Here is a 27,787-nt window from a genome sequence, read left to right as displayed (position 1 = left end):
GTCAATTGAACATGTTCACGAGAACATCACCAACTGTGAATTAAGTGATACGGTGTTGTGGCTTCACAAGAAGATCCAAGTTTGAATTCTAGGTAGGTAATTAGAGAAGATCTTTATAGCTCCTAATCATATTTGGCTTGAACAATATTTCCTCCAATGAAGAATATCTATGACTAAATCAACTACTTTGCAAGAAACATATAATACTACCTATGATTATACCTAGCTTCTCATTTTTCAATTTATTCTTTAAACAAATTACATTTGCACTCTATGACTTTTCTTCAAATTACATATAAATTAATAATTGTTTCTATTCTTATCCGTAGATTCTTTTATGTTTTAAAATATTACACTAATAGTCATCCATATGATATAATAACACTCTTGAAAACATTACATTAATATCATTTATATATCACACTAATACTCCCAAAAAAGAGATTCGTGTAATGGTTAAAAAAAACGTACCTGGTTAAAAAAAAAGCACTTGTATAATTTCATGACATTTCATAAATAATAAATGTAATTTATTTTTATTTCTAAACTATTTTTTAACAAGGTATTGGTAGTTTACTACTTTGCTTAATAGCTTAGTCTTCTTTGTTTTTATTCCCACATTACAAAAAAAAATTTAAATTTTACGAGTCTAGCTTAGTTTGTTGAAGTGCATTATAAATTTATTAAATTCATTAATATTTATCTACAGATATTTTTTTATTTGAAATTTTTTATTATGGCACGATCCCTTGAGAACAAAAGCGAGTGAGTGAGTCTCATGGGCATGCAGACGCTGACCCTCTTTGGCTCCCCCCACCCTATTTCTCAAAACGCTGTCGTTCCCCGCCACGCCATGTCCCGCTCCTCCGAAACCTCCTTTCCCACCCTCACTACTATCTCCATCTCTTTCTCTCAACTCCAAGTATTTCCTTCTCTCACTGTTCTGCGTTTGCGTTTTCCATATTCTTAGTTACTGAAAACAACGCTCAAGTTGCTTTTTATTTTTAAAAATTACTATCTTTCGTGTTACATGTGGTTGATCCTCTGTTTTGTGTAATGCCTGGTTTGATGACGGCTTTGTCTTTGTTTGTGGCCAGTGTCTTGTGTGTGTTTGATTTTTGATCCGGTTCTTCCTCTTATTTCGTTGTGACAGGATAAGAACGCCGACTTGTCATTCAAGATTGAAGAAGGCTTTGGACCCAATGGATTGGGGATTCTATCCGTCACTGATGTATGTGCATACTGTTGCACTTGCTTTTTTTTATTTTATTTATTTCAAATATTCATGAATTAAATGCTTCTTCTATTGGGGGGTGAGGGTGGGATAGAATAATTACCATTCATTGATTTTATAAGTTTCTGTTATTGTTGATGCTGTTTGGATATAGAGTTGAACCAAGTGTGTCAAGTTTATAAACTTAAACAATGAAAACAAGAGTTAAACTGAAGACTGTGTCTGTAGTAGTACAAGTTACCAACTATCGAAGGTTTTGTTGAATCTCAATGGCTCAATGTAATGGCCTCAATGGTCTTTTTAATTTATCTATCAAGTCCGTGTGATCGGGATTTTTGTCCAGGCTGTCAGGCTTCAGTCAAAACGTTTTCTGCTTTAGGGGAGAGATTCTCCGTTGGAACGAAACGACCCCCCTGTTAGTTTATATTATGGTTTCTTCTGTGGAAAATCGGGGCATGGAGTTATGCTATGCCTTTTTTTTGTGATAAATGATATATTCTTTGGAGCTGGCAATTCCTGTGTGTTGATTTTCTGGCTGCATTATAATTTGTGCTGTCGTGATTATTTTATTGGAACTAATTACAGGTTCCAGGATACTCTTCATTGCGCAGAAATCTATTGCATCTTGCACCAAGGTATGTGCTTTGAGATGGTATTTCGGCATATATTCCTGGTGCATTAGTTTTAAATCATCAAAGGATACCACTTGAAGCTGATATTTGTTGACAATATCATATTCCTGTCCTCTCACCAGATTGGCAAATCTTCCCAAAGAAGTGAAGGAGGATCTTGAAGATCCTCACAGTAGGTAACTTACCTGTATTTAAGATTCTTAATACTGAAAATTTTCACTTTACATCATATTCTACTTCATTCATTGTCCATACATATTGTTTTCTTTTGCCATTAGTCTAAATACCTATGTTTTGTAGCTTTCTACAGTGGCAAATAACTTATGCTGCTTCTATCTACCCTGAATTCATAGGTATAATTTTGGTTGGAGTCATGGGAAAGAGAAACTTGAATCTGGGAAGCCAGGTAACTCTTTCTTCTATAGTGATTTTTTTTTATTGTTTCTCTTTGAAGTCTTAAATTTTTTATGAATTAAATTTTGCTTATGCCTTATGGCTTCTTTCTCTGATGTTTCAACCCATTGCTATTCAATGTGCGTTCTATTTTTGATATGCATAGTTAATTGAAAAATTTGCTGCATTTTAACTTGTATGTCCCATTTTTTTTGGTATTTTGGTTATTCTGTTTATAAATGTTTTGGTTCTAATAATTTTCCTGTGATGATTTTTTTTCTGTCCACACAAAATAAGGAACACTCTTGGCTATTATATGCTTCAAAATGATTTTGAGGAAGATGGCTATTTTTTAGGAAAATCCTTATTGAGAAATATCAAATAGTGTATTTTTTTGAGTTTAAGTTGTAAAGAAACTTGTAAAACATAGATACATAGTAAACATGCATGGGTTGTAATTACTTAGAGTTATGTGAATTGTGATACATAGCTAAGACAACTTTTTGTCTGAGTATTTACAGAATAACACACATATATAGATACATTTATATGCACAATGAATTCTAAGGTAAAGGCATATTTAGTTCCACACAATGCACTTGTAAGATAAAAGCTGCAGTGTGCTTTTTTTTTTTTTTGGAATACTTTACCATGGTACATGACATTTGGAAAATGAACATTGTGTTTGGAATGAAATCCATTCTGAGCCTTGATGCTTGGGACAAACCCATGCTGGAAGGCCAAGAGAAGGTAAATGGTTATGAATTCCATTCCAGCCTACTCTTTTATCTTAGATGAAAAACTAGGCAACAAATTTCTGGTTGATACTTTGATGTTGAGCACTTGTGCTTTATTCAGCACAAAATTGTTTTGTATGGAGACCAGATTTTGTTACAAATCAGATGCTTTGAATGAGACTCCGACACAGATTCGTCCAAGTTATTGCTATAATAACTGTGCCCAATTGGAGAGATTGTTATATTGCTTTCTGGAATCCGGGCTGGGTGATTGAAATTTGAAATATTATTTGATCATTTCACAAGTAATTTCTGCTTTCCTTGGTATGGGTTACAACATCAAAAAGAAAGGAAGTGATGCTCTGGAAGTGACTTTCTGTCAAAAGAAAGTAATGGTTTTTGTGTTAAAAATCTTCATAAAATTAAATCTGATCTGTAACTCTAGATAATAACTTCAACTATATTCTATTTCCTATATTATTTAATTTGTATATGCGAATTTGAGAATTCTAGTACTGTCCCTTGTTGCATGCATGCCTTTTAGAAAATCAGTAAGTTATTTACATTATTAAGTATTTTTTTAATAAATTCTTATCTACTTTTTTTTCCTGAGTGCAGATATTTTAAAAGGATCTTTCTATGCCAATCCCATACTTGATACACCTACAACAGAGGCTTCTTTGATACAACGGTAAAAATAGATGAAAACACGTCATAAAATTTTCAATTTTTTTCTTTATGTAGGTGTTTCTTTATTTTCTGTGAATGATATGAAGCAACTTTTTCTTTGTCATAATTCAATTATTATTCTTTTAGATATATGGCATTCACACAATTTATCACAGAATAATACCGAGTTATGACCTCAGTCAACTAGTCTTTTTTTCTCATCATATAAAATAATATAGTTTGATGCCTGTTTAAGCCTTATGTAATTTTTTATCTGTCATGTCATCCTCTTCTTTAATGACATTTATATTATATTGTGTAGTCCTGTGTCTATGATCATATGTATTTCCTTGGATTTTCTGTTTTCTGCAGGTATCCATCATATTGCAGATCAAACATATGGCCTAGAAACGCTTTACCAGAACTTGAAGTGGGTATGCCCTGAAGCCTGAACTGGTTTTGCATTTGCTTGGTTTGTTAATCTTATTTGTGGCTATATATATTGCTGTTTATAGGTATTTTTATTCTGTGGTTTTACATGAATTATCGTTAGATTATTATTGTAGATGAGTGGTTACTTGTTTACCATTTTGAGCATCATCAACCAGTTCAAGCTGAGTGGTTAAATGTTCCTAACTTGAAATATTTTTATTAATAATTTTCTTTTGTGTAATTTCTTATAAGTTTTTTTAATCCTTTCTGGATAAATGATTAATGCATTTTGAACTTAAAATTAGAAGGTTAAGAGCATGATATTCATACCTCTTCCAAATGATGATAGCATTAGATGGCACTAATAACTTGTCTTGGTTTATTTTTTCTAGATGGTACAATGATTTGCTACAATTCACCGTATATTTATCTTTGATGTGTAGCTTTCAAAGCACTTGGGAAACTGATATTTGACATTGGATTGATGTTGGCATATCACTGCGATCAATATGGTAAGACAGCAATTGATATTTAATTTGGCTTTAGACAAAGGCATCTTGAAATGCCTATGGTGTTCTCCTAGATTTCTATTTCATACGAATTGTTTCCTGTGGGAAGTCAGACTACTTTTCAAGTAAAGATTTCTTCACTAGTTGAAGTGACATTTCTTATAATATTGAAGCTCTTATTCTCTTAATGGTTTTATGTGGAATAGGAATAATAATCTGGTCTAGAGATTCTATCTTGAAATAAAAACACATGATTTCATTCTTACCCCCCTGATATCTGATGAAATTGTTTTAAAAGATATAATACTGTATTGGCAACAGTAATAAGTTACCTAAAAATGATTTGTATTCCCTTTTTCCCTTTTCACATTGCTCTATATGCTAGAAGTCATCCTTAAATTCTGTAAGGTTGGTTGGCAAAATTTCTGATTTTATATTTGTGCCTGTATCAATTTGGTTAAGAAAGGAGACTCAAGTTACTGAGAATCAATTTGGTTTCATGTCGGGAAGGTCGACCATGGAAGCGATTTATTTATTACGGCGGGTGATGGAGCAATATCGCATGGCCCAACAAGACTTGGACTTGATTTTTATTGACTTGGAGAAAGCGTATGATAGAGTGCCTAGAGAGATTTTGTGGAAAGCTCTAGAGAAGAAAAGGGTTAGGGTTGCATATATTCGAGCTATCCAAGATATGTATGATAGGGTATCGACTAGTGTTAGGACACAGGGTGGAGAGTCAGACGATTTTCCCATCACAATTGATTTACATCAAGGGTCAACCCTTAGCCCCTACCTTTTTACCTTAATTCTGGATGTCCTCACGGAACAAATCCAAGAGATAGCGCCGAGATGCATGCTTTTTGCAGATGACATAGTCCTCCTTGGAGAGTCGAGGGAGGAGTTGAATGAGAGGTTGGAAACTTGGAGACGAGCTCTAGAAACACATGGCTTTCGCCTAAGCAGAAGCAAATCGGAGTATATGAAATGTAAGTTCAACAAAAGAAGGAGGGTTTCTAACTCAGAGGTGAAAATAGGAGACCATATTATCCCTCAAGTCACACGGTTTAAATATCTTGGGTCTGTAATACAGAATGATGGGAAAATTGAAGGGGATGTGAATCATCGCATTCAAGCAGGATGGATGAAATGGAGAAAAGCATCGGGGGTGTTATGTGATGCAAAGGTACCGATCAAGCTAAAGGGAAAGTTTTATCGGACTGCGGTAAGACCGGCGATTTTGTACGGAACAGAATGTTGGGCGGTCAAGAGCCAACATGAGAATAAAGTAGGTGTAGCGGAGATGAGGATGTTGCGGTGGATGTGTGGTAAGACTCGACAGGATAAAATTAGAAACAAAGCTATTAGAGAGAGGGTTGGAGTAGCGCCTATTGTAGAGAAGATGGTGAAAAATAGACTTAGGTGGTTTGGGCATGTAGAGAGAAGACCGGTAGACTCTGTAGTGAGGAGAGTAGACCAGATGGAGAGAAGACAAACAATTCGAGGCAGAGGAAGACCCAAAAAGACTATAAGAGAGGTTATCAAAAAGGATCTCGAAATTAATGGTTTGGATAGAAGTATGGTACTTGATAGAACATTATAGCGGAAGTTGATCCATGTAGCCGACCCCACCTAGTGGGATAAGGCGTTGTTGTTGTTGTTGTATATTTGTGCCTGTATCAAGTTAAGGCCTTAGGCCACTAGTGTGAGTGTCAATGCACTCATTCTTAGGTGGCATGGCAATTGCCACTCTCTCATGCCTTTTGTTTATAACCAAGTTCTTTTACCTATTGTACTTTTTTTTTTCATTTCTATTGCTGTCCTAAGTCCTAACTTTTGTCTCACTCAAACAACTTTTCAGTATCCAAAGGGATGAAAATTCACAAGGATGAAGGTCTGGAATCAATACTTCATCGCTCCCGCTGTCATAAAGGACGTTTGCTATATTATTTTCCTTCACAACAGGGGTAAGTTTGTTATAAATTGTCTCCTTGCTTGTTATAAGATTTCTTTGTCATAAATAAAGGATGTTTCCTATATTATTTTTTTCCCTAATTTTTAAAATTAAGACAATAATATGTATTGAATTTTTTTAATTTTAATATTGTAATTAGAAGATGATTTTAAGATTTGAAAAGTATCTGAACTTGAATATTTTTCTTATATATAACTGTATCAATTACCGAAACCCCTCATATGAATCCTACTGGCTATTATCTTGGTCTTTTATCATTATTTTAGTTTAAACAATGATTTTAGGTGGCCTAGTGGAGGGTTGAACCTCTAATAAATTATACCATGCACAACTCTTGAAAAGACTTTTATAGGGGATATTTGATGTACAAGCTTGATGGCTAGTGTAAACATTTTCTATACATATAAGTCGTGAAGGAGATTGAACGTGATGCTAGTGGAGGAACACTTATATTTTGATGGTTGTTTAAAAGGCATTACATTTGTTCCTATGGATGTCTTTACTTCTGGACTAGGTTATAGCTTGGAATCATAAAGCTTTTCACCCCCCCTTCCCCAATTCAAAATGCTGTTTAGAGTATTTTCTAGTCTTGAGTTTAATATAATTATATATACTTGAATACCACAAACATTTCTAGTTGTCCTTTTGTGCCTGCATGAATATATATATTAACAGTTACAAATGATGTTTAACAGAGTCCCAGATGGCAACTCTTTGTCTTCTTGGTGTGGATGGCATACTGACCACGGTTCACTGACAGGTTGTTATTATATATATATATATATATATATATATATATATATTGTTATAGGATATGGGCTGTGCGTTCATATATTTTCACTCAGTGTAATATAAACTTCCTAGTTAACTTAATTAGAGAAGTCCATGGATATTAAGAACATAAACTATTGCCAAGAGTTACAATATTATAGTTCTTCAGATGCCATCATTTGCTTAATTTCAATTCAATCTGTAGGTCTGACTTGCAGTATGTTTACGAGAGATGGTGTAGAAATTGCTTGCCCTGATAGTGCTGCTGGCCTCTATATTCGAACAAGAAATAATCAAATTGTCAAAGTATGCTTTCTTTTTTCTATAATTACAAGTAACATTGGATATATAAATGATAATTTTTTTTACATAATTGCAACATTAAAATCTGTTCTTGGGTCATCTTTCTTTCAATGTGAAGAACCTATCCTTTGGCTGGTAAATGTTAGTAAAATGTGTAATCTTGGACTGCAAATTTTTTGTGAAGTGGATGCAGAAACTTTATATCAATCTGCTCTGGACGATACATTTTAGATAGGGAAATGCCTGTAACACTCTTTGACCAATACTCTTTAATGAGGAGTACAAGTTTCTCACATGAATTTCATCCAATAATGGCATGTTCAAAAGAGTATGCTGTTAGCATTCAATCTTTTAGATACGTCATAATATTTTCTTCGGTAGATAATTATGCCAATTCAAATGACAGCATTGAGGATTAACAAGTTTAAGATACATGAGCTGCTAGAAATATTCCTTAACTAAAAACAATAAAATCATTTCATGGATCTTTTTCTTCTGAAAAATGGTGTTGGGTTGCATGCATTTTGAGGGTTTAAAATTGTAAAACCTGACATGCCTCTATGGTTGCAAATATGAAGCTTAGAATTTTTGTGAATTAGTACAATGCATTTACTCATTGTTTATTCTATATTATAGGTTGTCTATGGAAAAGATGATATAGCATATCAAATTGGTGAAACCACTGAAATACTTTCTGGAGGTTATCTTTGTGCAACACCTCATTGTGTTCAGGTAATTTAAAAATTGCAATTACATGCATAATGTTATCGCCCCTATTTTGTTTTGTAGCATATGTGATGGTCTTCCTGTTGACACAATTGTTTTATGTATTCCTTCTTCTGTCTTTATATACTTTACATCATTGGTTGGTTGTACGCATGCTAATTGTTGATGTCATAATTATATCTCTCATCTTGCTTTTCTTCTATAGTCATTGGCAATTTTCTTATTAGGATGCTTTATAAAGTTCATTTTTTATTGTGTTATTATTATTTTTCCCATTTATTTACAAGGGTTGGGAAATGGGATGCTAGTACCTGGTGGTTTCAATAAAAGATGACATTGCAAAGTTTGCCTGGAGACCTACTCAATCATACATAGATAGGTGCCTAATGCCTATGTTGTGACAAAATTGTAGTATTAAGTTTGATATGTCAAATATTTATTTATTTATAGATAAATTATTAAACAAATGTTTCCGGTAATGTTCACCATATATTGGACATATAGTACCATTCCGTGTCCCTCAGATTGCAGCCTGATCTGGTCTAGATATTCCAAATGCAATTTCTTTAACTGTCAAGTGTTCCTTTTTCTTTTTTTGGTTTCTACTAGTAGTTCTTTGTGATAAAATATGAATGCTATGATACTTGTAGGCTCCTAAGGGGGAGGAGTCCTCTGGTATTGAGCGCTCGACATTTGCGTTATTCATGCAGCCTGACTGGTATGTTCTCTAAGCCTGAGCAATAATGTTAGACTGTTCTGTTGCTTAAATTATGTTTGGAGCTATCAGCTATCTTCAATAGTAGAATACAAGTTAGCATGCTAACATGCTAGAACATTGGAGAGATCTGAGGTCAATGATGAATCTGAGCTCAATTCTATAATAGTGTGTCAATAATTATGCTTTTCAGGGATGAAAAGCTCAATTTTCCCGAGGAAGTTCACATTCATAAAGAGGTATGTATTCTTTGAGGTCATGACTATTCTTCACATTCAGCATGAAACAAGACACCATATGAGATTTGAATTAGTAAAAGATGACATTGAAAAACAAAGAAAGAAATAAAAGAAAAGAAAAGAAAAGAAAAGGAGTGGCTTTGCAGTATATCATCTGTGACATGCAAGGCAATAACATTTCAGGTTCCACCCAATAAGTAGGTTTTTTCTACATAACCTCTGAATTTACTGGATGGTGGGACCGGAGAATATTTCATGTTTAACAACTACAATCCATCTCACCTTGAAATCTGTGAACCTAGCATTCTGCATGGTATTATGTCGGCATCTAGATGATACGGCCCGAACCTGCTGCCTCCTTGGTATTAAAAGAGGTAAGCCGCATTTCTAAAGTCAAGAACGGGCTTATGGGCTGAACTTTTATCATTTTTTTCCAGCTTATTCCATCAAATGCTGCCCTTACTTTTGGAGAGTATTCAGAGATGCTGCTCGACAAATATTACCACCAAAAACAGTAATGTTTACATCTTAGCCATTGGTGTTGATTGTTAATCAAACTCGATCTACTTTTTTGGTATTTGTTTTAGCTTCACATCAATCTGCTTCATTTTGTTCTGGTTCTCTGACGGTGATTTGATAAACCGTTCCTTTTTTGCAGGAACTAACTTGTTACTTCTCTGCCAACAAGCATAACTGGTTGAAGAGACTTAGCTTGTTAATTCATGAGACTAAAATAAAATTGTGTGAATGTGTAGTCGCTATTGGATAATAGCAAAAGAAAAGGATAACTGGGTAAGGTTACAAGTGTAACTGGTTGAAGAGACTTAGCCTGTTAATTCACGGGTTAATGTGTAGTCGCTATTGGGTAATAGCAAAAGAAAAAGAAAATTCTTATAGATTACGTGGAATAGCAACATGATTCCCCGGGGACAGAAATATAGCCCATTTAATTTAGTTAACAGGATATTAACTCATGGGATGGAATGAAAGTTACTGTACAATCCAATACTTATGTTCTTTTTCTTTAATGGGAAGTAAAGCAATGATATCGCCTACTTGTGATGGATTTAAGCGTCGAGTTTAAAGTAGAAAGTACATAGTGTTTTAGTGTTATCACATCATGAGCCTTAAACCTATTAAGCATAACACCATTAAAAAGGTTGATTACTTTTCTAAGATGTGGACATGCTAACAAATGCATTGAATTCTATGCTATCTCAGAGAAAAAGTTGTTCGACCAAACATACGAGACATATAACATGAATCCGCAGGCAAACACAGACAGATAGATCAAATTAAACAAACAAAATATATGATTTAGATCATTTTATATAGTTTTAGGTTACTTAATTTAACATAAAAAAGATAGCTATTATTTAATTCATGAGTTTTTTCCTTTGCAAAACCAAACAAAATCCGATGTCTCTTTCACCAACTAACATAACAAGAAAATGCCCACCTAATGAGATAGTAAATGCTTCGGGCGGTCGGCCTAGTGGACAGTCGTCATTGTGGAATTTAATCTGGGTAACCTCTAGAAGACTAAATAAAGTTATGAGGTTAAATAAAAAATAAGGGTGACAGGGAAGAAATAACTGATAATATAAAAGTAGTGGTTTCATTCAAAATATATATAAGAATAGTGGGACAGTTATCGTATTTTAAAAGAGAATAATGGTAGTTTAACAAATAAAAAAAAGTAAAAGTTTAAAATGTGATTTAAGGATAAAATTGTCTAAATGAATAGTGTATATCATAGGTATTGCTTTTATTATTAGTGTAGATGATATTTATGATTCTGTAACTTTTAATGTAAATTCTAAAATTTATTTTCATTAGTGCGTAACTTCTAACAAAAAGTTTGCATTTTTTCTGTTATTAAAAATTAACTACAATGTTACCAATCAATAAAAAATATTTTTTTTTGGTTAACAGTTACAAATTCATTAAAAAAATAAAGCCTATATTAAAATAACAAATTTCTAAGAGAAATTGTATTTATTTAATAAATTTTGTATAACTTTTTTATACACATCTAGAAAGGGGAGAGAAAAATGTAGGATAAAATTATTGATGAAATATAAATAAATTAAAAAATATTATAAATTTCTTTATAAAATATAATGAATCAATCGATAAAAATAGTTGTTTTTTCGATAATTTATTGATAAAGATGATTGTGTACTTTGGTAATTCATTGTCGAAACGACTCCACATGATTTTTCTATCATCGTGGAGAGTTTAACAATTTTAAACGAATGATTCTACACATTCTAGAATTACAAAACCAAAATAGAGTTTAACAGTATTACGTTCAACAATTTTATTCTTAACACCATTATAAGTTTTTGTTTTAAACAGAGTAGAAATTAAAATAAAATATATTTCAGCTTCCGAGTTTCAATCCTCAACCAAGGCCGATTGAGCATAAATCACTTGACTTTAAAATCAAAATTAGTTTTATTCAAAATCTGCTTTTATAAATACTTATACAAACAAGTAAATTAAACTACACCAGGTTTTCAATTTTACAAGAGACTTAATATTTGATGTTCTATGATAGAGTTGTACGGATAGCCATGTTAAAGCTTAATTTCCTCTCTTAAGACATGCTCGTAAAATTGCAAGATTATAAGTAAATAAGAAGGGAAGTATCCAAGATGCAGCTATAGAAACTAATAAGTTGCGAAAAAGATAGAAATTGAGTGAGCACAACTTATTATTATGGCAATATTTAATGTTTTTTGTACTTAAATCTTTTGGATGCCGACTTCTTGGCACACCTGGTGCTTTGCTGGTATACCACTGCATCAATAAAATTATTTGCTTGTAAAAAATGTTAGTATTTAGTTTTCCATTTGCATGCATTCTAAAACATGTAAATATATTTAATATTTTTGAGTAAATGGTATACTTAGAAAAACAAGTACCCATTCTTAATTATATGGAGATGGAAGAATTAATGAAAGGGTTTATTTGGGGTAATAGAATACTACTATACAGTATAGTAAGATGGGTGGAGAAAGTAAAATTGTATGAGGTTTTTGAATGGAAAAAAGATGGGGACAGAAGCAGAAGGGTTGATGGGTGACTAGGCATATTCAATAATTCAATCTTATCTGGAATAAACTAGCCGACATGTTATTTTCTGCCGCCAAAGTGACCAGTGGCCACAAACTACATTTGCATCTGATAGTTGCTACAGTCAAACATTTTATTTCCTGTTGAGAAAAACGTGATTGGATAAGGACAATAAATGCCACCTGTGTAGTGGCGGGGGGTTGTATTTGGAAACGAAATTTCCTAACACCATCCATATTCCATACTATAGCTAGCACACGGATTCTTATTCTTCTAATTTTTTTCATTTTCCTAATTTAATTCATTGCTTATGGAATCGTCCTTGTCATCCATGCAACTTTCTCCTCCCTCTTTTTGACCATTTTGGATTCTTTTCTTTGTCCTTCCCGCTGACTATACACCATATAAATTCCTTCTAGACCCGTATGAACTCAATGCATATAATAAAAAGCATGCAAACTTTTCTTTTACTTCTTAGATTTCCTTTTATTAAATGATAATGCCATTGTTTTTTTACTTTTATTAAACGATAATTGCGTTTTTTTATTGGATTCAAAATGAATGATGGTATTTTCTTCTTTCATAAATTATTAGTTGAACGTAAGAAATAATATTTTATTCGAGTCACATAAAATTATTATAAATTATAAATAATAAAATTCTTTATATGAATATTCAATGTGTTTGTATATGTAAAATTTGACTTCAAGATTCTTGTTAAGTTGAAATATATTATGTTAGTTGATTCATGTGTTAGTATTTTGGGCCAAAAATATCTTGTTGAAATAGCGTTTGGAAATTGTGGCCTAATTTTCTGGTCGGCGTAAAGTATAATAATACAATACTAGCTTAGTATAAGATTGTGATTGTGACATGAAAATTGAACAACATAATGCATGGTGAATTGAGATTAACGTATAAAAGTGGGGCCCCACGGCAAGTTGAAGATCAAAAGAGAGATGGAGTATTACTAAACAAAGGAGTGGACCCCAAAGTTGTTCTATAAAACAAGCTGAGACGGTTGGGCCAATGTAACCATTCTCTCTCGTCAAAGGTTTTAGTTTGAGTTTGAGTATCTAAGCATGGCTCTCTCCCAATCTTGCCGGAAAACAAGCCTTCGAAAACGATGCTATCTGGTTGCAAAACAGCAGAAGACGCGCTTCTACATCTTCGGACGCTGCATAGCCATGCTCCTCTGCTGGCACGACCACGCTATTTCCGATTAGACCCTTCACTCTAACTTGCGTTTCAGCTATGAGAGCATCGAAATTTCGATCTTTGTCCATATGGGCACCCACCCTCGGCGTCACGTTATTGCTTTTGCCACACCCGACGACAAAGAGGGGTGTAGGAAAGTGGAGGATTACAACACATTGAAGATCAATCACTGCAAATGCAAATTGGATTGTCTTGTGTCTCTTGAGGTTGAATTGAAGAATTCTTGGGGCACAAGGTGGAAAAAATTGGGTCTTTGAAACTGGTGGCTTATAGGGTTAGTTGATCAGGGAAAAGATAAGGTCTTGAAATTAATTGGACCCGTTTGAGTTGAGTACCCAAAAGTTGGGTACTTGATTGGCTTCGTTGCCGTGTAATTACTATTGTAATCATCTGACCTTGTTTTAGACAATAGTTTTATTGAGCTGAAACAAGTGTTCTCCAAAAGTGCTGCTATCTTTCCGTGACAATTATTTTTTTATTCATAAAATTGGTTACTTAAGATTACCTACTGCGTGTGAATTTGCTAGCTCTCCCTCGCCCATTTTTAAACGGATTGAGGGTTGAGACCACAATTTCGTTTATGTGAAGAACACATAATGAAGGATTTGGTGTACTATACTTGTTGACAAAGAACTTGTGATAGTTAACTAGAGTTTGTCATAGAAGATCATTCCCTTTATAGATCTGTTATCAACTTCTTAACTTTTGAAATCGTTTTGTATACTAAAACGCAAGTGCAACCTAAACTTGTTAACTATCTCAATCACTATGTAGGCCGAGAAAGATATAAAATAAAAGGAATTGGCACCATGAATATGAAATTTTCAGATTGTTTCATGAGGTTTAGAATGGTGTCAGAACATACCGAGAATTGGCTCTGCCTTTGATACCCAGATTAATGATCATCATCATAGATCCCGATACCTATACATCTAGCATATTCTTTTCTTAGGTATCCAAATAATTAAGATATTGCAGTTGAAATTCTAGATGAATCTCCAAAATTCATGTGCGTGATGAGATGTGAAGGTAATAGTATTTGGATAAAATAATTGTAAACAGTCGTAAATAGTTGTGAATAGTGAGAAGATAAATGCAATGTCTTATTTTTTTAGGGATGTAGTCATGTAGATAAACTATTCCCATGACCCACATCCTATTCCTTTGTATCAGTTAATTAAAGTTAGTTTGACGTTAACTCTGAATTGAATCAGCTCCTCACACATCCATAAGCCATGTAGCTGATCCCAAGAACTCTATAACTGATTCATCCTCAGTTTAAGTCACTTCAATTCAAGTTTGGTGGTCTCAGATTGTGCATATGCACATCAGTGGTAGAGGAAAGATGGGGTTGTCTTAAAGGTGATAGAAAAAAAAGAACCTGATAGTAAAGACCCTCGGTGTGCTAATTGGGATGCTGAGAACTTTATGGTGACAAAATCCCATCTGCAATTCTATATTTTCTTCTTCTTTAATTACCAGAACATGAGGAATAACTCCTAAGTGCATAAATTCATTTATCTTTTCATTAAATTTACTCGTATATTCAGTCACCAATCTGACTGTATTTAAAATATTCCAGAATAGGTTTCTTTTGTCACATGCTTGGTCACAAGTACGCATTTATGATCTTTCCGTACTTCCTTTACAATGCATACAATGTCTCCGCTCAAGCCTTATTACGTTTTCTGAAGCTGCGTGCTTAAAATAAAGTATTCCTTGCACTAGCATTAGATGTTAATGTTATGCTATTGATGCCTCGGCACATGCATATTCGATCCCTGTTTCCCGTTTGATAGTTTAGGGAGCCATGGAGGGAAAATATTAGTTATTTTGTTCATATTACAAAACAAAGAACCTCGATAACAATTAGCAACTAAAGTGTCACCAGAAATCATTAGGTACCAAACATTTTTAACTAGTTTGTGTCTGTGTGCGCACATTGAAATATGTTAAAAAAAAATACGTAAACAGCTTGTAAAAATATATCATACTCTATGTAAGATATGCACTATATATTATACATTGATTGGGGGTCGAGGAAGTCCATACTCCAAAACATCATTTTATTAAAATTCTCACGTGTTACAGGAAGAAAAGGAAAGGATAAATTTAGTCACTTAAGACCGACACAATATTTTTCATCTTCACATACAATGCAAAATATAAATTACTAGTATTAGGTATGGAAAAAACAGTGTTCAGGCGACAGGATACACTATAACTTGATCAATAACAGGGCCACAAAGAGATCCGTAGTCATGAATTCTTGTATGGTAGAAAGAGCTATAGAATGTGATTCTTGTTCTGTTTTCAATCGCTCTGAACTTGAAACTCACGGTCTTGAATTTACCCTTTCCCTCAGATTTGAAGGGAACTTTGAGGGTATCTTTTGCTGCAAATGCTTCAACCATCATTGATCCATGACAACCGTTTCTGGCGTCTCCAATTGTCAACTTCATGTTATAAACTTTGTTGGGAACTGTTCTGAGAATTTGGGCAATGACACTTTCCCTGCCACCAATAAGCTCTACTGCTCCCTGTCCAAATGGGACATCGAAATGCTTTGCATCTATGAACTTCACGGCTTTGAGGGATTCAATCATCCAACCAGGGAGTGGAGACACATGATCTTCTTGTTCGGGAGGAAGCAGAACACCGTTTGTAGAGTTGAAAATAGGGAATGGACCCTCCTCAAACCCCGGATTTTTAACCAAATTAGCTGCAAGAGATCATATTGTATGTAGTCTTATTAGTCACCCAAATAGGCAAAACACAACTCCCAAAGCAAGGCATAGTGAAAACATATAATTGATATTCTCATAAATTAAAAAATTCTATAACATGTGACATAAGGCTGCGTACAATATCCCTCCTCCATACCTTCGCATAGCGAAGAGTCTCTGGCAATGGGATACGAAGTTTTTTATGTGACATAAGGCTAACCAAGACTATGGAACCATTACGTGTCCATAATCTTGACTAATCTATACGTGACATGCAGTCAGATTTTTCAATATACGAGAAAAGGTTAACAAAACTCAATTATGTATCAGGACTGCCTAGTGTAACACATAATTTTACTAAGTACGGATTTGGAAAACACTAGAAAAGTGAGTTGCATCTTATCAAAGATATCAAATTAGGTTGACATTATTTTGCAAACATATCAAATAAGTAATGTGATATGTTTAATTACCTCTTGCAGGCTTTGGAGAGCAGAACTCTGCGATAGCAACGGCATCCAAGAGTGGGCCACAGGCAGGGTCTTCTTGAATTCCAGGGTTGTGGAGTATCACTTTGGCAACAGAAGAAGTTGGCCGGAATCCCCAAGCAATAACATCTCCATTGAGGCTGTAAAGGGTCTGCAAAGGAACATCTCCAGATTGTGGAGGCACTGAGATCCTTAAAAGCTCATCTTGAGCACAAGTCCTTGAGGCTCCTAGAATTAGAGCATACCACTTGCCAGGTTTGACCTTTATGGTTTGTGAGATTGAGGCCTAATTTCCAAGCCTCACAGCATGCACTCCATGACTAACTGGGAAGTACATACCCCCAGGTTGTGGCCCCCCTGAGATATACTCAACATGACCACTGATCTCCCATTTTGGAAGAGCATATTTCCCAATCAGTCTCGTTTTCTTGAGGTATTTGGGGTTTGGCTTCTCCTCAAAGTTACCATTCTTGAGGTAAACTGTCAGAAATGGAAAAAAACAAGCACAACATGTTACATTACATGTGAAAATTGTAACATATGTCAAGTATCAGAATCAAAGCACACTAGCCCATTATAATGGAAAATGTTTAATATAATGTTGTCGTTAGAATACATGAAAGGGCATCAAAAGAGAGCATCACCTTCGGGCAACCTGTGTGGAACTGCTGCAAAAGCTGAAGCAGCACATAGCATAACCAGAGAAAGTGTGAATATGAATGTCTCTGACATTCTCACCAACCACCTAAACAAGACAAGCAAATGTGGATATGTAACTAAGAAGTGGGGTTGCTAAGGAAGAGAAGAGTCTTCGTGTGCAAGAGCAGAGGATGAAGCTATACTCGGTTTTATGGTGCCACGGCAGACCACACGTTGCTAACAATTCGCCTCTTTCCATCTATGCAGTGCAGGGAATTGCAAGTTTGTTTTATTAAATAAAATGTAGACTTAAATATTTAATGGATGAACATGGGATTTTCTTAAATTTTCATTAGTAAGTGTATTAAAAATATCAAGAAACATTAATTTAGCATACTTTATTACATATTTTTAATCATTGAGATAAATATCAAATAATTTTATATGCCATTAAGAGAAAATAACATTACATTATAGAGGATATTTAAATTTATTGTTTATTTTTAAAAATATTAAAATGAAATTATTTATATAAAAAAATATCTTTGCTAAGCAGTGTTCTTAGTTCCTTAATTAGTGTCCTTAATGCACCGGTTAGTATTTGCCCATAAAAAGTTATGAGATTAATTAATGTTTACTATAATAGAGATAGATTAATTTAATGCTAGAGATGAGTAATTCAATTGTTTGACTTTTCCGACCTAGTTTTTCTCCGTATTACCTGCGACGGGCATCTAGCTTAGCCTTAAAAATTATTTTTTCAATGATAATAATTAAGATACCTGTGGTTTATCAACTCTAGATATGAATAATTTATTGTTGAACGATTTTAATAATTTTATTAATAACGAATAAAATTTTATTAATATGTTTTGTATCTTTTTTTATTATATTTTATTTAATATAATTTATAAATACATTTTATATGTATTTTAAAATGAATGTATAAATAGATTTTAAAATATATATAAATACTAATATATTTAATATATCGTATATAATATAAATTAAAATTTCAAAATAGATTATTTAAAATATATTATATAAGCAGTATTTGGCCAAAAAATTTATCAACTCTAGATATAAATAATTTCTTGTTGAATGAGTTTAATAATTTTATTAATAATAAATAGAAATTTATTAATATATTATATTTTTATATAATATAATTTACAAAGAACATTTTAAAAAATACATAAAAACTATATTTCAATAATCTATTAAAAATACATAGAAAATATATTAATGAAATTTCTAGTTTAGTTAATTTGCTACATATTTTGTTATATTTACATAAATAAAAGATAATAAGAGAAATTGAATTTTTATTACTATTTAAGATATCTTTATAAGATAAAATCTTTATCAATGAAAATTAACTGTATCATTTCTTTATTAGAAAGAATCAAATTAAAACTAATAAATGAATAATATTTTTCCTTTATATTTGACCTCTTGTCAATTTTTTATTAATTGCATGTAAGAATGAAATATTAGGTATATGCCTACACAAAATGATCTCGTATATATAAGCTGCTTTGCGTCCTAGTTTCTGGTGAATGCTATTGGAGGGCACAGGCAAGGGTGGGTGTAGAGGGGAAAGAAGAATTAATAAACATAAAACATGTGCATGTGCTAATGATAATGGATCCTGAAAATTATTTGTATGTTTCGAATTTCCAAGTGTTACATATGATACCTTGCTGACCAGAAGAAGCACAATTCGCTCTCATCGCATCTTCCTTGCCCATTGGATCTTAGAGTCCGACATCGATTAGACCATGTTTAGACTATTAATAGTAGTTTAAGATAAAGTTATTTAAATTCACAAAATCAAGATATTTTTAGTCATTATATATCTTCATCTAATTATTTAATTTTAAGCTTATAATTATATTTTTATTATAACGGATGTATGTTTATAATTTTTTTATAATATTTTGTTTGAATTTAATTATTTGATAGTTTTTACTTTAATAATATTATTCTAATATTTCAATTTTACAATCATATTTTCTGTCATTTTTCTTTTAACAAATACTTTAAATCCTCATTTGGGTCCCTTATAAATTAAAATGATTTAACCAGTAAATTTATTTGCCCTCAAAAATCACCAATTAAAATATTTTATTCAACCAAAATTAAAACATCTAATAAATATGTTAATATACATAATTAATATTATTATAATAATGTGAAAATAATAAATAAATATACAGAATATAGTTTGTTGCTTTACCTACATAAACGATGAAAATATAAAATATGTTTCATTCTAACAATAATCATAACTATATTGGACTCTGTATTTTGAAATTTACATTTTAAAAGACAAACGAGCTTCTACCTTTTTTTTTAAGATACAAAACGAACTTCTACCATCTAAAAGTGGAGAAGCTAGTACAAAAATTCAAAACCAAAATAGAGGGTAAGCCGGTAAGGTGCTCTTGTGCAATTTTGTTTATTATGTTTCAACATTTAACCAATGTATATTTTGTAGGCAAGTCATTAGAACTAGAAGTTAAAAAAATGATAAGATAAACGTTTTGAACCTTAATATGGAGTCCAAAATCCATAAATTTCAACCTGAGTAAACTCAGAACTAGGACTGATTTATTTGGTACTAAACTCTATATATATGTTGGGAATCTCTCTTTGGAGGTAGCGTTGGTATTCCGTGATTTTCGATTGGTTAATTATTTGTTTGAGAAAGTCTACCCAATAATCTATTTCCAATCCTAATTACCATAATTAAAAAAAAAACATGAAAATAAACAGAAAAGTTACCGTAATTATAAAAAATGCAGTATTTTATAAAATTTAACTAATCAATTACTATATCATATAAAATCAACATTCATTTAAGATTTAACAATTTAATTTAATCAAAAAAATATTTATTATAATTATCTTTTTTACTATAATTAAATATAAGAATATTTTTATGAATTGAAAAATCAATAAATTTAAGTGAGAAATGAATTAAATCATGTTCTTAATAGAAGAAATCAAATTAAACGCAATAAATGATTAAGTATCTCATTTTATTTTACCACTTAATTTTATTTTTTTTTGTTGATTGTGTGTAAGAATAAGGCGTTGGGTTTGAGTCCACCCAATAATTTCTTTTTTGTGTGTGGATGAAATCATGTTTTAGATTCAAAATCTTAATGACTAAAATTAATCGGAATCTTCACCCCTCCCCTCTTTAAATACTCTTTAGATAACAGTAGTATTAGTATTCCATGAGCCAAATCTCTTTCATTTGAATACGAAAATAAAGAAATGGGTATCAGATGGAGCAATAGTCAGAGAGCTCCATCAAGACCTGGAGGCCCTCTTGATGGTGCGAATGGTCGCCCTGGCAGATGTGGGGAGGACGGTGGGCGCAGTGGCCATGGTGAAGATAGCATACTTGAAAAAGTATCACACTAGTTCTAGGCCATGCATTCACCACCACCACCATAAGAGAAAGAAAAAAAAAATAGTCTTGCACACTGTCAGCACGCACAAGTCTCTCAGACACAGGAATTGATGACTGGTCTTTGAATTATAATTGTAATGATGATCTGGAAATATTTATGCATTGATTTTAAATAATGAACTTTCTCAGGGAAAAAAAGACCCGTGCAACAACCATGAACATGAAACATCAGAAAGGAGGGATGTAAAAGGTCCAGCTGGTTTACAATGGTGCAGAGATAACCATGAAATCATCAATTGACAAAATGCAACAGTAATGAAATCATGACTTGATGGCAACGATCAAAGTACAATAGCCACCAAGTTATAGTTATAATTTTATAATCTCCATCTGCTGACAGTCAGTACAAAAGAGCCTGTACAGCAAACCCATTCACAAGCTGGGAATTGTTGTAAGTGCGTTTGGATGATAATCTATTTTAAATTGCTTTCATAACTGATATTGTTTCATAAGACTAATAACTGATGCACTCTACAGGTTTTGGTTAGCAGCTAAAAAGCAAAACGGACTACAACAATAGATACAACTACGGATCAGGACTAAAGTAGCTCACAACAATAAGGTGGTGACATCAGAACCTACAAATTTCAGGATGGGACATAATACATTTACCTGAAAGTACTATTCTAGATTTTTTTGATCTGATCACATGGCAAGGCTCATTTTGGTAGCTTCCATTTTGGATAACAGATCTTTAATGTCTGTCTCCATTCTCATTTTCATGTTCAAATACTCCAGATGTGCTCTTTCTAATGCTTGGGCTTCTTCAAATTTTTGTTTACGAATTTCATCAGTCTCAGTCAATCGTAACTTGGCAATTCGATTGGTATATTCTTCCTCAATTTTCTCATTCTTTGCAAGGGCAATGCGCTTCAACCCTTCAGCTTCTCTTCTAGCATCATCAGCACGTGATTGAAACATTTTAGCCTCTGCCTGTTTAATTTTTACTATACTCTCCAATTCATCAAAACAGAAGTCCTTCTGGATACTACTCATCTGCAATTCTTGCACAAGAGTTCTTTTATCATTCTGGTCAAAGGTAGGAAGGATATTTGCAGGCCTTTCTAACAGAGGTGGCTTTTCTGAATAAATAGATTTCATCCAAGTTGCTTCCTGGCTGGGCCCAGCTACTCCATTGTTTTCTTTAATTTGTTCCTTCCCAGAAAAGTTTGTTGTCATGGGTAATTTGGAAGAATCACCATCTGCAATGACCATAATACATGTAAATACACAGCCATATGGTTTAACCTTTGACAAAAACTAGTTATGCAAACATCAAAAAGAAAATCAATGCCTAACAAAATCAAACTTGGAAATAGCATGACCCCAGATCTGTAATATCTCATATCCAGGAACACCATCACTATTCACTACGTTTCCTATGGCTTAAAATATACATTGGCCATTAGAAGATCAGCAGAACAAGCAATAAGAATGCAGCATTTTCCCCAGGTTTTGTATTCAGTACGAATAAATGAATATTAATCTGACAGAGATGCAAAAATGGTTTTCCAAAACATACCAATTTTAACAGAATGACTGCAGCAAAATAAACGACTCATACTCAGATTTTTCGCTTTATCATAAAGCCACTTTAATAAACTATGTTTCTTTAATTCAGAAGTTTACCAAATCTGACAACCATAATATTTTCATTTGTCATTCAGATAGAAAGAATAACTTTCAGTAACAATAATAATAATAATCCCATCTAATATTACGCAAAGAAAAGGAATGCTTCACATGTTTTATGTAAATGTTTTAATTATTGTGGAAATTGGAATACAGGTGACAAGTCCTTAGGCCATGGTTAGAAAAAATTTAACACAACCAATATGGACCAAAGACTCCGAGAGTCCGAGTATCTTGATTCACATATAATCAACGTCAGATGTACTAAATACTAGTAGTTAACTGCAAGTTAGCAAAAAACAGTTCACTCATCAGTCATCAAATCCCACTTAATTTTCCATGTATAAAAATGAGAGCTTAATGCAAGCATTTTAGATACTGTAAAATTAGAGGCTAAAAATATTAAAACAACAGTACAGTATAAGTATGTAATAATGGAAGAAATTTTTTACTTACCCGAAAGGAAAGACATGATGTGCCTCAAAACCTCAGGGAGATTGGACTTATTTGCCAACCTTGGCAGCACTTGCTCTGCAATCTCATGCAACTGTCTCCCTCTCATATCCTTGCTCGCAGAAAAAATTCTCTTTACATATTCAAGCTCTTTGCAAAGGGTTTCAACTGACCATTCTTTTGCAAAATTTTGAAACACCTCCTTGACAAAGCCAAACATCTCAGAAGGATGATCACAAGCAATACAGTGAAACTGCATCTCAGTCATCCCTTTTGTCCCAGGCCCATTTCTAATATAAGATTCCCGTAATCCACAGTCAGTATGGCACCAATGAAGGCAAACATCACATCCAACCCAACTACATGTATTTGAGGCATTGTCAAACTTTGAACACACAAGGCACATACACTCCCTGCAAAAACCATTCTTCTGTGCACAAACCTTGCAATCACATTCGTCCACAGGCAACTGACTTCGACATGAAAGATTCTTACACCTTAAGTTCAGAAAAATTTGAGCCAACTCAGAAGATGAAATGCTGCTCTCTAGGTGAAGAAAATGAGTCAAACCAGTTTTTAAAGCAACCAAAATTTCCAGTTGCACTCTGTGACACTTCAATAGGACATCCAAGATTATATCAGATCTGTTCAGCAGAACTTTTTGAAAAGCAAGTATCTGCCCGTGCTTATCTGCATTAAGCATGATTTCACGAATACCCTCTTTCAGACATACTATGGACTGTCCGGTCATTTCATGAAACTTTCTGGACATTGCATGAACAGGTTCAGAAACAATTCTTGCAATGATTGTCTCAACAAAATCAACTCCACCCACCAGAAGTTGTTCTTGTTCCTTCTGGCTTGTAGTTCGATACAGACTACCACTACCCCTCTCTCTTACCTCTCTCTTTTTCTCAAAGCTATAATTTGATCCAATATCATGAGACCCAACACTCTGTGACGGAGATCTAACATCGTCATGGCGTCTTGACTGGCCTGAAAACTGTTTATGAAAACTCAATTGCCTGTCAAGTCCACTGCTCATTTTTGAACTTCCTTCTAGAACCCTGGAATGTTGACCCTTTACAGCTTGACTGTCTAAAACACCCCATGATGCCTGAGGCTGGAAAAGGGAGCCATTTCCGTTTGCCGAGGTTCTTTGACCAAAAGGAACTTCTTTCTGTTTGGGATCGCTCTGAGACTGACCTTGCCAACATCCCTGGGAAACTTGATCTATTCCCCCGAATAAGGGGCGACTGCCAACAGATTGCTCATAGTCCACTGAAGTTTTTGTCAGAGAACAGCTTGGATTATGATAGAATGATTGGGAACCTGAAAAGGACATTGATGCAGTAAAACCATCTGAGTTAGTACAAAATGTATTACTTAAAGACTGCACACTCCGTGCTTGACTGGGGGATCCAGGGGCTTGCGATGTTGTCTCATGAGCACCAATAGGTAACAGAACATTCGGCAAGCTAAGAGTAAGATCAAGCTGCTCCATGTCATCCTTGTGCTTGTTGAGAACTGAGTGGTCTACTTTCTCCACTTTCCTAACAGGAGATCTGGAAAACAACTCGAATCCCCTTGTGCTTGGACCTTCTATAACATCAACAGAACACGTCGGGAGGTCTCTCGACCCTCTGTCCAACCACAAGCTATCATCTAAAGCATGAACAACATTAGTAGGTGGTACAAGTGCAACAGAGACACCTTTGCCTTTATCCTTTGCAATATTGACCGCACTCTCCATCATCATTTCTCTATCCACTTCCTTTGGAACTTCATTTCCTGTTGATACTCCATCATTTAACTCAGGTTTGACAACATCCGCGCCGGTTCCTAGATCTACACCCTTGTTCTTGTCCTTGTCCTGCTTATCCACATCCGCACCCTTCTTTGTTTCCTCCTCGCACTCAGCTCCAGCATCCAAAGCCTCCTCCTTTTTATCATCATCACCATTACCCACAGACTCAACTTCAGTCTCAGTAACAAGCATTTTCTCAGACAAATCATCCCGAACATCTGCCATCTCATCAGCTTCTATCTCCTCTCCATCCTTTACCTCACAACAACCAACCTCCTCATTAGGTTTCACTTCTTCCTTACTGGACAACTCCCGTCTCTCATCCACAGCAGCATCAGTGCTGTCATCATTAGGGTGGCATTCATTCTTCTGAGCTTGCTTCTCATCAGTCTCCATAGCAACAGAGGGCAAGTCTTCGCTCACGGGAGGAACCGTTTCCGCTTGGGGTTCAGGCTCAAGCTCCCCTTCCTCCATCTCACTACCACTCCCACTCCCACTCTGAACCTGCTGCAACGACTCCTCCTCAGCCTTCTTCACCTCAACACTCTTGGACTGCTCGCTCTCCGAATCCTTAGACCAAGTGGGAGACTTGGACTTAGACTTGATGGAGTTACCATCTCTGGAGGGCCTGGGAGAAGAAGAAGATCTCTTCTTCGATTGCTCGCTCTCAGAAACAGAATCCTTCGACCACGAAGGAGACTTCGCATCCCTCAAACCCTTAGGGGAACGCACTACCCTCTCTCTATCATCCAAATCCTTCAACCCTCGCCGCCACGACGACACGCTCCCCTCCCTCCGCGAACGCTCCCTCTCCGACCGAAACCCCTTCGGAAACTGATCCCTCTGCGACCCGCCGCCGCCGCAGAAACTCTCTGACCGGTGAATCAAACCCCGGTCACTCTCCCTGTACCGATCGAACCCCTTCCTCCGATCGAAAGCCTCGAAATCGTGCTCTGATCGCTTCCGAACCAGCCGCGAACCCTCCCGATCCTCCTCCACTGTCCGATCCCTCTCGTACCGCGACGACGACGAAGACGACGAGACCAAACCCTTGCGCGCATACTCCGGCTTGTAGTAAAAGCTCCGCTGCGCCGACGAAAACGAACGGTTCAGATTGTTCGAATCCTTGCAACCATTACCCTTATCTCCACCGTAGGAATGGAGATCCTCGCTCGATCTCAATCTCTTCATGTTCAGAAAAAAAAAATTCACCAAAACGCAGAGCGAAGCGCCGTCGTTTATCTCAACAAGCTGAATCTGAATAGCTCCAGCAAGGTTTCTCCCAAACTCATGGAGCAGTTATAGCAACCACGGCTAGGGTTTCCGGGAACCCTAGTTTAAGATGATGCGAGAACAGAATGGACCGGAACAGAGAAGTTACTGCGTTTGAAAGGGAAGCGAAAAGGCCAAAAACAAAGAGAGCTAACGCAAAAAATAAGAGTGGCGATCGGAAAAAGCAACCGGCGAAGATATTCCGGCGAGTGGTGGCGGTGTATTAATAAAGAGAGAAGAGAGGGGGGAGGGAAAGAAATGAAAAAAGTGTGGGATTTAGAATTATCTCAGTCAACGCAGTTTAACTATTGAGGAGGAGAGAGAAGGTGAAGGTTGGTGAAGGAGTTGGACTTTGATACGCAAAGTGCGCACAACGCACTGGTCATGCGTCGTGAGGTGGGAAAGGGAAAACCCAACTGTGGGATGCGCATTGCGCGTCACCGGCGTATGATAGTGGGATTTTAAAATATAAAAGGCACTTGACTAGTTTCTACTTAGGGTAGGGGTGGTTTTGATTGCATGCGGTGGGTTCACAATTCCTGTGTGTTTCTTGCACCACTCCTTCGCTGACACGTCTTCATCCCTTGTTTGCTTCTTCTTAATAATGTTTCCTTTTCATTTTCAAAATCAATCATAAAATTAACACTTGGGCAGAATTAGGTGGTTCATTTTGCCAAATCCAATAATGTCATCAATAATATGAGGAGTTGGTGCGTCTGAGTTGTTATTGGATCTGGATATTCTACAAGGGATTAATTTTTCATCACTTGGATAATTAGGGTTTGATTTTTTTTTAGAAAAAAGTGTTTATATTTAGTATTTAACTGTCTCTCTCAGATATGATTATATAAAAAAAATATATGAGGAAAAAAAAGTTATACACTATCACACTAATTTGTGTATACTAAGTTCCTTTTTTCTATAAAAAAAAAAAGAGAGTTCTTTTTTTTTTTTTGTTAACAACAGTTTACTCGGTGAAAACTTCTCCAGTGAATTATTTAAGATGAACGTGTCAAACATGTTACGGTTTAAATGATTTCATACTTAAAATCACAGTTATTTTAACGAAAGAATTGTTCCAAAAGACATTGCCAGAATAAATTAACATTATATTCCAAATTTGCTCGACGCTTTTAAATTTATATGCAAAAAAAGTATAATATGGGATGCTGGCTCTTCAGTAAATTGGAAGTTGCAATTAAACAACTTGGTAAAAGTTGCAAATTTTGGTTTTGTTAACCATAATTGTGTTTCAAAAGCTAACAATTAAGTTGGTGTTTAATAACTTTTCATTTATCAATGAAGTCAAACATAGAAATTAGTTAGGTAGCTATGGTAATGAACCTTGTGTTGAACACTCCACCACAATTTGAAAGTCACGCAGAAATTATTATTATTATAACTCAGTACTAATCCAACTATATTGATTACTTGAAACGCATTTCAAGAGCATTAAGACAATGGTTGGAACTAGATTAAAAGACCTAAACTCCTAAGTCGTAATGCTGCAATTAAACATGATTCTAAATAAGGATGGTAATTTTCCTGTTATATGAAGATTCTTGTAGGGGTTACCTTATTTTGGAGTCTTAAGTTTAGAAACGATTTTTTTAATCCTTTGAAGGAAATAGAATGGGAATTATTATTATTAT

General features: G+C 34.5%; 3 protein-coding genes and 1 pseudogene across 8 annotated transcripts; 2 read left to right on the top strand and 2 right to left on the bottom strand.

Annotated features, from left to right (window-relative positions):
• The first annotated feature begins 743 nt into the window (after positions 1 to 743).
• Positions 744 to 10,406, top strand: LOC114378257. 6 transcript variants are annotated; one of them, XR_003659285.1, is made up of 17 exons: positions 744 to 922; positions 1,154 to 1,231; positions 1,820 to 1,869; positions 1,989 to 2,042; positions 2,220 to 2,272; positions 3,615 to 3,687; positions 4,038 to 4,099; positions 4,541 to 4,609; positions 6,468 to 6,573; positions 7,277 to 7,341; positions 7,558 to 7,658; positions 8,292 to 8,387; positions 9,032 to 9,099; positions 9,290 to 9,335; positions 9,519 to 9,709; positions 9,773 to 9,849; positions 9,994 to 10,406. XR_003659285.1 is itself a non-coding variant. In XM_028336821.1 (16 exons), exons 1-16 carry the CDS (start codon positions 779 to 781, stop codon positions 9,998 to 10,000), a joined length of 1,149 nt encoding a protein of 382 aa, XP_028192622.1. In that variant the 5' UTR covers positions 745 to 778; the 3' UTR covers positions 10,001 to 10,401. The 6 variants fall into 6 exon arrangements, 3 of the variants coding, with proteins under 3 accessions (XP_028192623.1, XP_028192624.1, XP_028192622.1); XR_003659284.1 differs by having other exon boundaries at positions 9,519 to 9,849; XR_003659283.1 differs by lacking the exon at positions 9,519 to 9,709 and having other exon boundaries at positions 745 to 922; positions 9,773 to 9,909.
• Positions 10,407 to 13,433: 3,027 nt separating this feature from the next.
• LOC114378648 lies at positions 13,434 to 14,138 on the top strand. Its single transcript, XM_028337294.1, has one exon. The coding sequence runs from the start codon at positions 13,499 to 13,501 to the stop codon at positions 13,640 to 13,642; it is 144 nt and encodes a 47-aa protein (XP_028193095.1). The 5' UTR covers positions 13,434 to 13,498; the 3' UTR covers positions 13,643 to 14,138.
• Positions 14,139 to 15,682: 1,544 nt separating this feature from the next.
• Positions 15,683 to 17,650, bottom strand: LOC114378123 (annotated as a pseudogene).
• Positions 17,651 to 21,227: 3,577 nt separating this feature from the next.
• LOC114380030 (protein OBERON 4-like) lies at positions 21,228 to 26,572 on the bottom strand. Its single transcript, XM_028338924.1, has 2 exons — positions 23,060 to 26,572; positions 21,228 to 22,173 (listed from the first exon to the last, which is right to left on the bottom strand). The coding sequence occupies exons 1-2, from the start codon at positions 26,052 to 26,054 to the stop codon at positions 21,617 to 21,619; spliced, it is 3,552 nt and encodes a 1,183-aa protein (XP_028194725.1). The 5' UTR covers positions 26,055 to 26,572; the 3' UTR covers positions 21,228 to 21,616.
• Between the last annotated feature and the right edge of the window lie 1,215 nt (positions 26,573 to 27,787).

Source organism: Glycine soja, chromosome 12 (assembly GCF_004193775.1).
Source record: "Glycine soja cultivar W05 chromosome 12, ASM419377v2, whole genome shotgun sequence".
NCBI classification, from domain to species: domain Eukaryota; kingdom Viridiplantae; phylum Streptophyta; class Magnoliopsida; order Fabales; family Fabaceae; genus Glycine; species Glycine soja.
The sequence above is the reverse complement of the archived record's forward strand: the minus strand, read 5'-3'. Positions and strand labels throughout refer to the sequence as shown.

Excerpts from the sequence above, each read along its gene's own strand:
- LOC114378257 (XM_028336821.1), top strand. The coding sequence starts at position 779 with ATGGGCATGCAGACGCTGACCCTCTTTGGCTCCCCCCACCCTATTTCT. Across the intron at positions 2,273-3,614 it reads ACTTGAATCTGGGAAGCCAG|ATATTTTAAAAGGATCTTTC; the intron begins GTAACTCTTTCT and ends TCCTGAGTGCAG. Across the intron at positions 4,610-6,467 it reads ATATCACTGCGATCAATATG|TATCCAAAGGGATGAAAATT; the intron begins GTAAGACAGCAA and ends ACAACTTTTCAG.
- LOC114380030 (XM_028338924.1), bottom strand. The coding sequence starts at position 26,054 with ATGAAGAGATTGAGATCGAGCGAGGATCTCCATTCCTACGGTGGAGAT. Across the intron at positions 22,174-23,059 it reads CATCATGTCTTTCCTTTCGG|ATGGTGATTCTTCCAAATTA; the intron begins GTAAGTAAAAAA and ends TGGTCATTGCAG.
- LOC114378648 (XM_028337294.1), top strand. The coding sequence starts at position 13,499 with ATGGCTCTCTCCCAATCTTGCCGGAAAACAAGCCTTCGAAAACGATGC.